The sequence below is a fragment of the Canis lupus genome, chromosome 16 (genome assembly GCF_003254725.2).
Source record: "Canis lupus dingo isolate Sandy chromosome 16, ASM325472v2, whole genome shotgun sequence".
NCBI classification, from domain to species: Eukaryota; Metazoa; Chordata; class Mammalia; order Carnivora; family Canidae; genus Canis; species Canis lupus.
The window spans coordinates 37,224,709-37,237,400 of record NC_064258.1 but is presented as its reverse complement, the minus strand read 5'-3'; the positions used below and the strand labels follow the sequence as shown (position 1 = coordinate 37,237,400).

The window sequence follows — 12,692 nt, the reverse complement described above, 5'->3', positions numbered from 1 at the left end:
TTATAAGTGATTGATCTACTTACTTTTAATACATGTTTTCCACTGAGATTTTTACTTTGATACATTTTCTTATTAATTAGTGCCACTTCTTTTCAGTTTAGAGAAGTCCCTTTAACTTACCTTGTAGGGCCAGTATAGTGGTGATCACATTAGCCCTTGTTTGTCTGGAATACTCCTAATCTTTTTTTTTTTTTTTTTTTTAGTTCTGAATAATAACCTTGCCTTGGTAGAGAATTCTTGGATGGAAGTTTTTTCCTTTCAGCCCTTTGAATATGTTGTGCCACTCTCTTCTAACCTGCAAAGTTTCTGGTGATAAATCTGATGCCCTGTGGAGTTTCCCTTTCATATAATAAGTTTTTTCTTTTGCTGTTTTTAGGATTCTCTCTTTAAATTTTTGTGTTCCAATTATAATGTGTCTTGGTGTGGATCTCTTTGTGTTCATCTTCTTTGGAACTCTGTGCTTCTTGGACCTGGAAATTTTGTTCTCTTCTCCAGGTTAAGGAAGTATTCAGCCATTATCTCTCCAAATAAGTTTTCTGGCCCATTCTCTTCTCACTTTGGGACCACTACTCAAGAATTTTTATTGGTCTGCTTTTAGCTTTTAATTTCCAGCCTAAGTTCTGCTTATTTTCATAGTTGCCCATAGTATTGCCTCAATTTATTCTACCTGCCTTTACTCAGTAATCCATATATCACTTTCCAGAGTTTGTTTTGCAGTGTGTTAGTAGGTTTTAAATAAAAGAAAAAAAAAAAAAAAAGGAAGTAGTTCTCTGATCAAATGACTGGGGAATATTGGGTTATATTGGGGAATATTGGTTGGATTATTGGGTTCAACCAAGTTAAACAGACTTCTTCAGAAGTTCTCAGAGATTTTGCTATGCTAGCATGAGTAGCATTCAACTTTTGTCAAACTTAATTCACATAGCATCTAGAAAGACTAGAATCTTTGAAAAGTTCTTTTGGAAAATCTACCCTGATATAATTGCACTCATAATGTTTTCAGTGTCTTCAGAACATGCCATCTTATTTATCACTTTATAGGAGTTTTTTACATTGTAGTCAGAATCACCTTGGGTGCATGGTAAGTGTAACGATTCCTGGACTTTACCACAGACCTTTGGAGTTAGAATCTCTGGAATTCGGGCATAGTTTTACAAGCACCCAGGGAGATTCTCGTGCACTTTGAAGTATGAGAATTTTGAAAATTTTGTCAGCTCTCCAGTGCCTCATGAATACAGCTAACATCAGTGAACCCTCTGTGAGTCTTGTTTGCATATACATTCTAGCCCATGGATTTAACACACTGTTTGCTATTGTGTGTTTTCTGTTTGTTAGTGGTATCTCCCCGGGGAGAGTGCAGACTTTTTAAGGGCATATAATTTTGTATCTTCCATGCTACTAGATATCCTTATATTTCTGTAAATATTTAAAAATTGACCTTTAATTAGGTAAGGTGAATGCAAAATAACTGATGCTTTGAAATATTTGTTCCTGATATGCTTTTTATAAATCGTGGTATATTTAACATATAATAAAATGCATGGATTTTATAGTTCAAGGAGTTTGGAGAAATTATCCATGTAACAGCACACCAGTCAAGATGTAGAATATTTCCCTCATGCCAGAAATCCCCTTTTCAGCAAATCCCCTATATCCCTGCTCCCAGAGGCAACTACTGTTTAGATTTTTATACTATGATAGAGTAGTTTTGCCTATTCTAGAATTTCATGCAAGTGGAATTACACAACGTGTACTCATGTCTGGCTTTTTTTGCAGAACATAATAGTTTTGTGATCAGCAATTTTTTTTTCCTTTTTATGGTTTACTAAGTATTCCATTGTAGAAGCATACCATACTTTATGGTATTAGTGATTTTCATTTGGATTGTTACCAGTTGCTACTCTGAACTAACATTCTTGTACAAGTTGTTTTGTGGATATGTTTATATCTCTTTGGTCAATTCCTAGTGGAGTTGCTGGGTTCTAGGATAGGTAAATAAATGTTTAATACTTTTTTTTTTAAAAACCAGGAGACATAAAAACATACAAATTTTATTTTTTTTTTAAGATCATTTATTTATTTATGGGAGAGACAGAGAGAGAGAGAGGCAGAGACGTAGGCAGAGGGAGAAGCGGGGAGCCTGCTTCAGAACTCCATCCCAGGACCTGGGATCACAACCTGAGCTGAAGACAGACGCTCAACCACTGAGCCACCCAGGTGTCCCAAAACATACAAATTTTACAATGTTTGTTCATTAAAGGGGGTATTGCTTGAGCTCCTACCAGATATGCACTTTTATTTGCATCGTAGTGATTTATGAGTAATTTCATTTTTTTAAAGATTTTATTTATTTATTCATGAGAGGTAGAGGCAGAGACATAGGCAAAGGGAGAAGCAGGCTCCTGAGGGGAGCCGGATGTGGGATTCAATCAGAGGACTCCAAGACCACACCCAGAGCCAAAGGCAGATGCTCAACCACTGAGCCTCCCAGGCGTCCTGAGTAATCTCATTTTTTGTTTGAGAGAGTACAACTGAAAAACCAAACTTCCAGATTTAGACTTTAAGAAATGTTCTGCTGTTCATTTAATGCAGCTTATTTGACAATCAAAAACATTTGAGCCTTTCTCATTTCCTTCTAGCCAGGCTCTTCCCCTAACTTGACCTTTTTTTTTTAGAGTTTAGATGTATTCCTGATAAAAGCACCTGGAAATTTTGATACAACAGCTGCCTTCCAGGTTAACTCCCAGCTATTATGGGACAGCTGCCATATGGTGTGCTCCCATTCCAGAGCTGGGCAGTGGTAGCTGCCCGTGCTTGTGAGAAGCTAAATTCAGTATAAACACATGGAATTTTAAGACTTTTGTAGTTAGAGTTATTATTAGTTCTTTAGTTCACTTAAACACTCTGAGTCCAGCCTTACAGTACACTTTGGGGTGAACTGTGAACCATTCTGACAGAATAGTACTCACTAAAGTTCAGACATAAGTATTTTCTACTTCCCTTAAGGTCTCTTCTTTTTGCAATCGTTCATTAAAAAGTCAGTTTTTATTTTGGGTACCTTCTCAGGCTAGTAATCTGGCTGCTCCGATAATTCCTTTTGAATTATTTCTTTGAAGTGATCTGACCCCCATTAAGACACATCTTGGTTTTACAAGACTTTCAGAGAATTTGGCAGTTCTATTTATTACTTAATCCCTTCCTCCTCTGCTCATTAAAAGCAATGTCTGCTACGAACTTTCTAAAATTTCTTAAATATCAGATAACTTTATATTAAATTATCCCTAAGCAAATATTTTTTTCCATTACTTTTGTAATATTTCTCTTACAGATTTTATGTGATTTATTATCACCTGAAAACTTAAAAGAAGGCCTGAAGGACTCTTCCTGGAGTTCATTGCCATGTATTAAAAACAAGCCTTTTGGTTTTCCTTCAGTAATGGAAGAGTCTCATTCTGCCAGTGAGCTTAGTCCAGAGCAGGTAAGGGGTGAGAAAAGATTTTTTATGGATTTAGTGCATCTGTTTGACTAAAATTTTCACTTTCTTATTTCAAGTATTAAGAATCTATTGAGGCACTTTTAATCTATTAAGCATTGTCTTAATTAGATTTTGTCTGAAGCCTTTTTTATTTTACACTAAACTTTTATGTAAAATATTTGTTCATTAATCGTAGTTTTAGGTCACCCTGCATATCAGAAAACTTTTAGTCTTGTGGAAAATGTAGAACATGGTATTTTAGTTTCTTCAGGGTTGGAACAAATAAATTAGCCTGTGTAAACCTCATTATAAACATGTATCAATTTGACTTTTAGGGCTATGTGATTATAAATAAAAGTCATTTATTTATCAAGGTTTTAAAGTTAAAAGTTGGTGTTTTTAAGTGAATACTAAAATGAAGATTATGAAACATTGGAATTTCATTTCAGTTTGATTCTTGGTGAGAGCAATAAAAGATAGTGAAGAAATAGAGTTATTTTTGTTTATTATATTTTTGTAGAATGAAGAAGTACCAGAGGTCACATCAGAGCTTATCAGAGGAAGCTTAAACCGGGCTTGGTCAGCACAGGCTATAAATTCAGCGGAAATGCCTGCCAGAGAGGACTGTTTAAAAAGAGTGTCCTCAGAACCTTTACTCTCTGTTCAAGAAAAAGGTGCTCTGCTGAAAAGAAAGTTGTCTCTTTTAGACCAGGATGTGGTTGTAGATGAAGACGGAAGAAATAAGCTTAAAAAACAAGGAGGTAAAAATGTCACTACAGTCTTATAGGACACATTTATTTATTTAAAGTGGTCTTTAAACTTTTCCCTAAAGACTATAGTCCTATTTCTTTGTTTTAATAGAAACTCGCAATGAAGTCTGTACATTTTCATTAACTTCTGGTGACATCCCAGAAGAATTAATAGATGTCTCAGATTTTGAGTGTTCTCTCTGCATGAGGTAAGTATATAACATTTTACAAATTATGAATATTTTATATTAACAGATACAATACATAATAGATAAAAGTAATCTACTCTAATAGGCAATGTAAAGTGACAGACTACTGGACTAAATCAAAGATAGGAATTTTAGTTCTAGGCTTAACTTGCACACCTTGGGCAAATAAATCTCTAAACACTATTTGGATTTACCTTAGTTAGAAAGTGGGGTCAGTATTTGCAGAACCTACATTGCAGGTGTCATAAGAATCACATGACTTAAATATAAAAAAGTGTCTAGGAAATTGGAAAGTACTAAAGAAGTTACCCATACTAGTGAAATTTAGATACATCTCTGGTTTTAGATTTGGGTAAAAATTCTAACCACCTGTTATATGTATATGATTCTATCTTGTTTTTATATTTCAACTATAAAATCTTTTAAAAGTAAAATTAGATAAATATTTCCATTATGAAGAAGGCTTATAATTCTAGAAGACTAATAGTTTTGAAAGAACATTTTTCATTTACTTGAGTTTTGGTGGGGTCAAAGGAACACTGAATGGAGAGTCAGGAGGCCTGGTGCTGCCACAGGCTGGTAGGAATTAGCAGATGCCCTACCTCTGAGCCTAGGCTTCTTTATCTGTAAGGAAAGGGCAGTGGGCCAGATGACTTCTGAAGTACCTATATATCTAACAATAATACTTCTAGGAAATTCAGAAGTATCATGTTTCAGGAAAGAATTAGAATGTTAATAAAACTAGTTTTTCTGTATTGTTTATTACATATGATATTAAGCCTAATATTTAAGACTCAAATGTAAGGTTTTAATTAATTTTGTATAATAAGGCTTTCATAAGCATATTAAGTCATTTTAAAGTGACGAAAAAATAATCTATACAAAAACTAAGATTATTAATGATATATTTTATATTATTCACATCTCTGAAATCTGTTATGTATTTTACATTTATTGTACTTATATTTATCACTGCCCCTTCCTTCCTCTCCTGCTCACTAGATCCTCCTTATTCCTCAAAGAGAGGTCTATTATTTATTCACTTTTTCCAATGTATAGTTTAACGTGAAAACTAACATGTATTTTGGTTGGTTTCAGGTTGTTTTTTGAGCCAGTAACAACCCCTTGTGGACACTCATTCTGTAAGAATTGCCTTGAGCGTTGTTTAGATCATACACCATATTGTCCTCTTTGCAAAGAAAGCTTAAAAGAGGTAAACATTTGTATATTTATCTGTTTATTGGTCTTAAGCTTGGCAACATTGATTTCTGTTTGGCCATAGAAATAGTGATTACCACGTTCAGAATAAGTTACTTTATGTATGCTAAGTGACCAGGAAGGATAACGTTTCATTACCCAAATGCTAGTGGTGGAGAAAGAAGAATTTAGAGAGCATAGGGGAAAGTTAGGTGGTCCTGGAGGCCAAGCCCCATGTACTTTTTTTTTAACAAGATCTGGTGTGATCAAGTACCTGGTGTAGAATGGGTTCAATTTTAATGACAGTATTGGGGAAACCCAGTTGCCCTGCCTTCCATCCTCCTCAGTAATAGGCTAGATTTTGGCCCCAGTTCTGCCCCCTTTAACATCTGGACCAACTCTAATAGAATTTTTTGCCTTGATGGAAATGCTCTATACTATGCTGTCCGCATGGTAGCGACTAGTCACATGTAGTAATTAAGCACTTGAAATGTGGCTAGTGTGACTGAGGAACTGTATTTTAAATTTTAATTCTCATTTAAGTAGGCAGAGGTGACTGTGGCTACCATTTGGGCAGCACAGCTCTAAAGAGTGGTATATGGACAGAAGAGCTTACCATAGCCCTTGTATAGCCCATGTGTTAAGGAAATAGCTAGATCTCAGGTGCATATCCTTCTGTAACCAATGGAAAGACAACATTCTACCAATCCTGCTTGGGTGACTGGAGCCCCCCGCCCCCCCCCATAAGGTGAGGCCCAGGCATCATAATTCTGAGCTCCAACTGCAAGGATGGCATTGATTAGGGAGAGTGATCCTGTTTCTTGTGGTGATAGGATTGCTCAAAAAAAATAAAAAGTTGATAAGACATTTTGTAAATGAATGTGTGTATTTATTTCCTATATAGAAAACACAGCTCTGTACAGATATGATACCATATGTGTATTATTAATTTGATATATAATAAGCTTGTATGTAAAACATTAAACCATATACAAATTTTGTCCAGAAACAAGATAAACTCATTCTTAAAGAGTTTGTTAGTTACATTTCAGCTGATATACTTAATGTTTTCAGGTGAAGTACTCCAATCATGCTGTTTTTCTTGTGTTTCCAGGTTTTTAGATACTCTGTAGCACATTTATCACACTTTTTCTCTAATAATTAGACACGTGGCTTTAAATAAAGATACAATTAACACACTGTTTAAAAATAACCTTATCCTGTGTCTTAAAGATATCCTGTATAGTAGGTAAAATCTAATATATATCTTAAAAAACAAATTGATATGCTCTATAGTTTTACTCTTTTCCTACTTGTCATTTTCTTTTGCTCATTTTTTCATTTGAATGTATTCTAAAGATAGGATTTTTATAGCAACATAATAGTTCATTGATTTAACATTTCCCTGTTGTAAGTTGTTTTGTTCTTTTTTTATATATACTACGCTTTGTGTCTTTGACTATATTTCCTTAAGATAAAATTTCTGGAAGGTGAATTATTAACCAAAAGCCATATATTCATAAGACTCTTAAAACCAATTACTGGGTTGCCTACATTCCCCAGAAATATTGTACAGATTTAATTTCCTATCAGTAATGTAAGAGAGGTGGTATTTCCCCAAATTTAATATAAGAGTATTACATTATATATTATTATTATATAGCCCCATGGTTTTCAAAATGTGTTCCCCTTCACCTGGGAACTTGTTAGAAATACAAATTCTCAGACCCTACACTCCACAGCCACTAAATCAGAAACTCTGTGGGCTAGGGCTCAGCAATCTGCATTTTAACAAGCCCTGATTCGTGCTGAAGTTTGAAAACCACTACTGTTACCCGTTTCCCAACCTCCCACATTCCCTCCTCCTCCTCTGTTCTTCATTGGATAATGACAAACCCTTATTTTTGCTACATCTGCAGATTTTAAAAGCATGGCTTCTCTGTATCTTGTGATTGTCTCCCAAAAGTCATTCCTCACTACTTTTATGAAATTTATATTGGTCATTTTTGTGTTCGAAAATTCTGTACACACCCTCTGACCCGGTCCCTGGCCTTAGGCAGTTTTTAAACTTATCTACAGAAATATAATGTCTCCTTGTCCATGTAATAAATACGGTGCAGGGTGTGGTAACTGCCTTTTATGTGGTAAAGGCGGTAGAAATGGGCTTCTTGCGAGCCAGAAAGATAATTAAGGCAGACTTCACGAAAAAGGTAAAGATGTAGCCAAGCCTTGCAGGATAGGCAGGCTTCTCATAGCAGGAGGGAGAGAGGCACGGCTTTTAGCAGTTACTAGAGAATGACAGAAATGTGTGAGTGGCAGTTTTGCAGAGTATTGAGGGAGCAGTACAAATGCACCATTTTATATGGAGAGGGACACAACCTCTCGCTGAGGGTCTGAGTGATTGATAGTAGGTGATGAGGGAAGCAAAAATCTGAAAGAAAAATTATCTGGAAACTCTGCCACTGAAATGGAACAAGAAAGGGAATAGTTTTGCTTTTCTTAAATAAGGCACTTGCCTTTATTTTATTAGCTTATTTTTGTTTCTCAGTTAAAATGCTAGTTTGAAGTACCCAGAAGCTGCCCGATAGAAGTTGGCCTTTGGTGTGGGAGAGGGCAGGGCAGGCCTGAGTGCTGCTAATAGAGGATTCATGGCCACAGCAAGACAAGGGTCTTCTGTATAGGGCACGGTTTCCACTGCAACCGTGTACCTTTATTGGTCTCAGCACAGCCTGGACAGGTTGACCTGTTTAGCACCATCTGTTGTCATGTTCCCCCCCTCACCCCTTAATTCAGAATTGACTGTATAAATATGTAATAAAGGCTTTACTCTATTCAGTTCAACTGTTTTGCCTGTTTTATACCATAGGAAAAGTACTGGAATGTAAATAATATTGTCTTTTAGTATCTAGCAGATAGGAGGTACTGTGTCACACAGCTGTTGGAAGAATTGATAGTGAAGTATCTGCCTGATGAGCTGTCTGAGAGAAAAAAAATATATGATGAAGAAACTGCTGAGCTCTCACAGTAAGTTTCTTCTCATAAAGTTAATGTAATCCCCACCCTTTGACACAGTAAGGCGACCTCCTCCCAGCAAGCTGGATCCTGTCTGCAGTTCAACCCAGTCTAGCCAAAGGCGTATTTTAAACAAATAACTGGTCAGCTCCCCCCTCTCCTCAACAGACAGAAGTTTTTTTTAAAAGTTTCTTTAGTAACTTCCAGATGTTCCACTGGGGGTTGCCGACTCAGCTCTTCACCCCGTTAGCAGGCTTTTAGGCGGAGGAGGAGGGATTTCCTGCAGTGACATCAGGCAGTGGAACTGGGAAGGGAAGCCTCAGGTACCTGGCAGGGCAGGAGGAGGGTTGAGGAGAAATGGCCCAGATTGGCAGGCGCATCAGCCAATTAGAGCTTGGGAAGCAGGTGGGCCCTTGAGGCCTGAGCCTGAAATCGGAAGGAGTGACTTAGGGGCCAAATTCTCAATTAGTGAAGATTATTGAATGGTAGATTTAGTGCCAGGAGGTAACTTGGGCAATAGTGGTACAGACCACTCTGAAGGGTGAGCACCCAGTGGCTAGGTGGGGATGGGTAGGTTGGACTTGCTTTTGCTGCTCTGTATTCTTTCTTCCTTGTCTTTTTCTTCCCTTCTTTAACCTTCGTGTCTTTCCCTCTTGCTCCAGCTACACGAATCTCTTTAAATTTCTTACGTAGGTATTTCATTTCTTAACTTTTCTTTTGCCCACTTTCTTTTAACTGGACACACTAAAGGACAGAATTGCAAATCTTACATGCTGGTTTTTGTTTTTTTTTGTTTTTTTTTTTCTCCATTATTTTTTCTTACTAAGAAAAAATTGTGCTTGCAAGCTTAATACATGTCCACCAACTGTCTTTCACGGGGCCAGTGGCCTTCAGTAGAATGCTTTCCAATCTTCTCTTGACTGAAGCCGATACTGATTTGTCTTCAATGGAACTCACTGTGATCTTATGATAGAAAATATTCTGATAGGAAGATTATGAACCTTTTTGATCAACACTACAAAAAGCCTGGATATAAGAAAGCAGTAGATTTACTTCTGAAATCTGAAAAATAGAGACTCTGCAGAAGGGTGGAATCTGCAAATAATAGATGGAGTAGTAATGTGAGGGGGGCTGAGCGTGATGCCCAGTTGCTTGAGAGAGTCTTGCTGCTTACTAACAGGCTTTTTTTTTTTTTTTTTTTTTAAGGATAGCTCATCCCCTGGTACTTAAAAAGTTTTGCTAATAGATATACTGTTTGGTTTTCTATCAGTTCTTATGTTGACATGTAGAGTGCTCAGTGATAGTAGAATACACATTTTTAAAAGAGGAACTAGCATTTGTGTTATTAAATACTACTTTTACATATGTCTTTTTGAAGAAAAACTAGAAAATATTATAAATGAGCAGGGTGAGGGGCCATAATCTATAACCCAGAAGGAATCAATGTGGGCATTTTGGCACATCTCCTTCCAGATTTTAATATCTATAAATACACTTTAAACAAAAATGGGATCATTTTATTCATATTGGTCTATAATCTCATTTTTTCCCAAGTCAACAAGTGTATATCTTTTCGTGAAAATACGGTATTTCATTTTATGGTTATGTCAGTGTTACAGTAAACATCCTTGGAGGATTATTTCTAGGAGTTCAAAAGATACGAACTTTTTAAAGTTTTTGACGCACGTAGTCGAATTTTTCTTCAGCATGGTTCTGTTTCAAATTGCCCTCTGCATTGCCAGATTTTCCCCCATACCCTTGCCAGAACCGGGCGTTGCCTTTATCCTTATTTCCTGGCAATCTGGCAGTGAGAAATATTCTCTAATTAGCAGAAGAAAAAGTTACCAAGTTATCTGTTTTTGATAGTGCATTTGAAAATACTTTAATGCCCTACAAAGAAGCTTAACAATTTGCTCTTGACTGTGGGAGTTCATTTTTTCTTATCTATAAGTAAGAGTATTTTATGGATAAAAGGTTAACTGTTATGTTACAAATATTTTAAACAGGTTCTTAATACATAATACTAACACTACTTCTTATCTGTAAAGATAATTTAGCTCTGTATGATAACCTGGTATCTTAAATTCAGATTTACTTTTATAAAAGGATCACAGACTTAGTATTAGCATTGCATCTGTGTGAGCTTAATGAAGGAGATGTTGATTCTAAATCTTAGCTCTAAATAAGATGACTTTTATTTTTGCCGACTTTTTATATTAATTTATCAGTGTTGCAGACTTCATTTTTGTTTTATGTTCTGATGTGTGATAATGAAACTTTTTTCTTTTTCAGCTTGACCAAGAATGTTCCAATATTTGTTTGCACTATGGCCTACCCCACTGTGCCTTGCCCTCTTCATGTATTTGAGCCAAGATACAGATTGATGATTCGAAGAAGTATACAAACTGGAACTAAACAGTTTGGGATGTGTGTCAGTGATACACAAAATAGGTATGCTTTTTTGGTACATGAATATTTTTATGTTAGAACTTGCTTTGAATTTTGAGAACTTGCATGCTTGTTGCTTGAACTTTATTAATCAGAATTTTTCTTTTAGTTTTGCAGATTATGGTTGTATGTTACAAATTAGGAATGTACATTTCTTACCTGATGGAAGGTCTGTGGTTGATACAGTTGGAGGAAAGCGGTTTAGGGTTTTAAAAAGAGGAATGAAAGATGGATATTGCACTGCAGACATTGAATATCTGGAAGATGTTAAGGTATTAAAAAATGCTTTTTTTAGCCCACCTTGGTATACTCTACCCTAGGCACTGTACAGGCATACAGGCTGATCTTTTTCCAGGCACATAAAACGGTTCTTCTATCAGAAGATAGACAATACAAATTAGCTCCAAGTTACCTTTTTCTTATCTTGCTCTTACTTACTGAGAGTTCCAGGAGAACTTGGGTATCCAGAACGTAGATCATCTTCATTTCTACAAGCTCCACAACCAGCATGGTGCCTGGAATGTAGGTGGACACTGTGAGCACTTAACAACAGCAGTTAATTGAACTTTCAATCCATCTGAGTTATGAGAGCTGCTAATCTCTGCCCTTTTTAATTAAAGTTGATCATCAAAACTAATATCATCAGATTTAAGTGTGATATAAAGGAAAACACATAAAATCCTTTAAAAACTGTTATATATGTGTCTGACATAACCTTAATGATAAAAGAGACACAGTTGGGGGATGTGTTCAAAATCCAGGGCATCACAGAGAAAATACCATCACCATACTTGTTGGTGACCGCTTACCTAGGGAGGCTTATTGTGATAATCTTCGTGGACAGGGTTATGTGGCCTTTTTGATGTTTCCAGTATCTAATCACCATCTGTGATTAGTTTGAGTACCAGAAAAAGGATTTGTGATGCTATCAATATCAAATTAAAGGCAGTTTCTTTTGGAAGGGCATTATAAAACCATTGATCTTATGCTTTTGCTGTTCACTGACTTATTTGGGCCTTTCCTTTTATTTGCTTACTGAATATTGGCATTAGGCATTTCTGTAAACATTAGCTCATTGAATTTTCAAAACTCAGCAGATGAGGGAAGGTAAAAAAACAAAAAAGTGTTAATTTGCCTAAGATCCTTTAGGTAGAGTAATGAAAATGACTTAAAGCTAGCTCTCTGGCTCCCAAGTGCTGTGCTTTATCATTATGCCATAATTGCCTCTCTGGTAAACTCGATTAGTCTGATATTGCCTATCCTATTATTAAGATGCCATGGGGACACTTTTCTTTGTGCAATGGGCCAAACAGATTGTGTGAGTTTAAATTTTGATATGATACTGTCTGTGCCTCAGGCATGCTTGGTTAATAGAATCATTTGCTAAAGGCAATATTCTTCGTAAAAGTAATGCCTCATTTTAGCTTTTTGTAAGCTTACATCTTCACATTTGGATTTGATGACAAAATCCCTTGAGTGTATGGCCAGTCATATGATTAAATGTAAATATGGGACAACAGAATAGCATATTGAAAGCATTATAGATTTGATGTTTAGAAACAGTTGTCTTTGTAATCTTAGGAATGTCTAATAATTTTTCCT

The 12,692-nt window shown here is 36.0% G+C and overlaps 1 protein-coding gene and 1 long non-coding RNA gene across 5 annotated transcripts in view; one reads left to right on the top strand and one right to left on the bottom strand.

The window, feature by feature from the left end:
- LOC112678304 (uncharacterized) overlaps nucleotides 1-12,692 on the bottom strand; it is a 37,787-nt gene that overhangs the window by 6,307 nt on the left and 18,788 nt on the right. For all 4 annotated transcript variants that reach the window (XR_003147505.3, XR_003147524.3, XR_004805628.2 and 1 more), the window contains exon 2: nucleotides 11,529-11,605. This is a non-coding gene — a long non-coding RNA (uncharacterized LOC112678304). The remainder of the gene's footprint in view (nucleotides 1-11,528; nucleotides 11,606-12,692) is intronic.
- Nucleotides 1-12,692, top strand: part of LONRF1 (LON peptidase N-terminal domain and ring finger 1) — a 36,958-nt gene that overhangs the window by 18,489 nt on the left and 5,777 nt on the right. Inside the window, exons 4-10 of the mRNA XM_025477367.3 lie at nucleotides 3,329-3,478; nucleotides 3,996-4,236; nucleotides 4,337-4,433; nucleotides 5,532-5,646; nucleotides 8,533-8,654; nucleotides 10,935-11,093; nucleotides 11,200-11,362. Of these exons, the coding sequence (XP_025333152.1) occupies nucleotides 3,329-3,478; nucleotides 3,996-4,236; nucleotides 4,337-4,433; nucleotides 5,532-5,646; nucleotides 8,533-8,654; nucleotides 10,935-11,093; nucleotides 11,200-11,362 (1,047 nt within the window). The remainder of the gene's footprint in view (nucleotides 1-3,328; nucleotides 3,479-3,995; nucleotides 4,237-4,336; nucleotides 4,434-5,531; nucleotides 5,647-8,532; nucleotides 8,655-10,934; nucleotides 11,094-11,199; nucleotides 11,363-12,692) is intronic.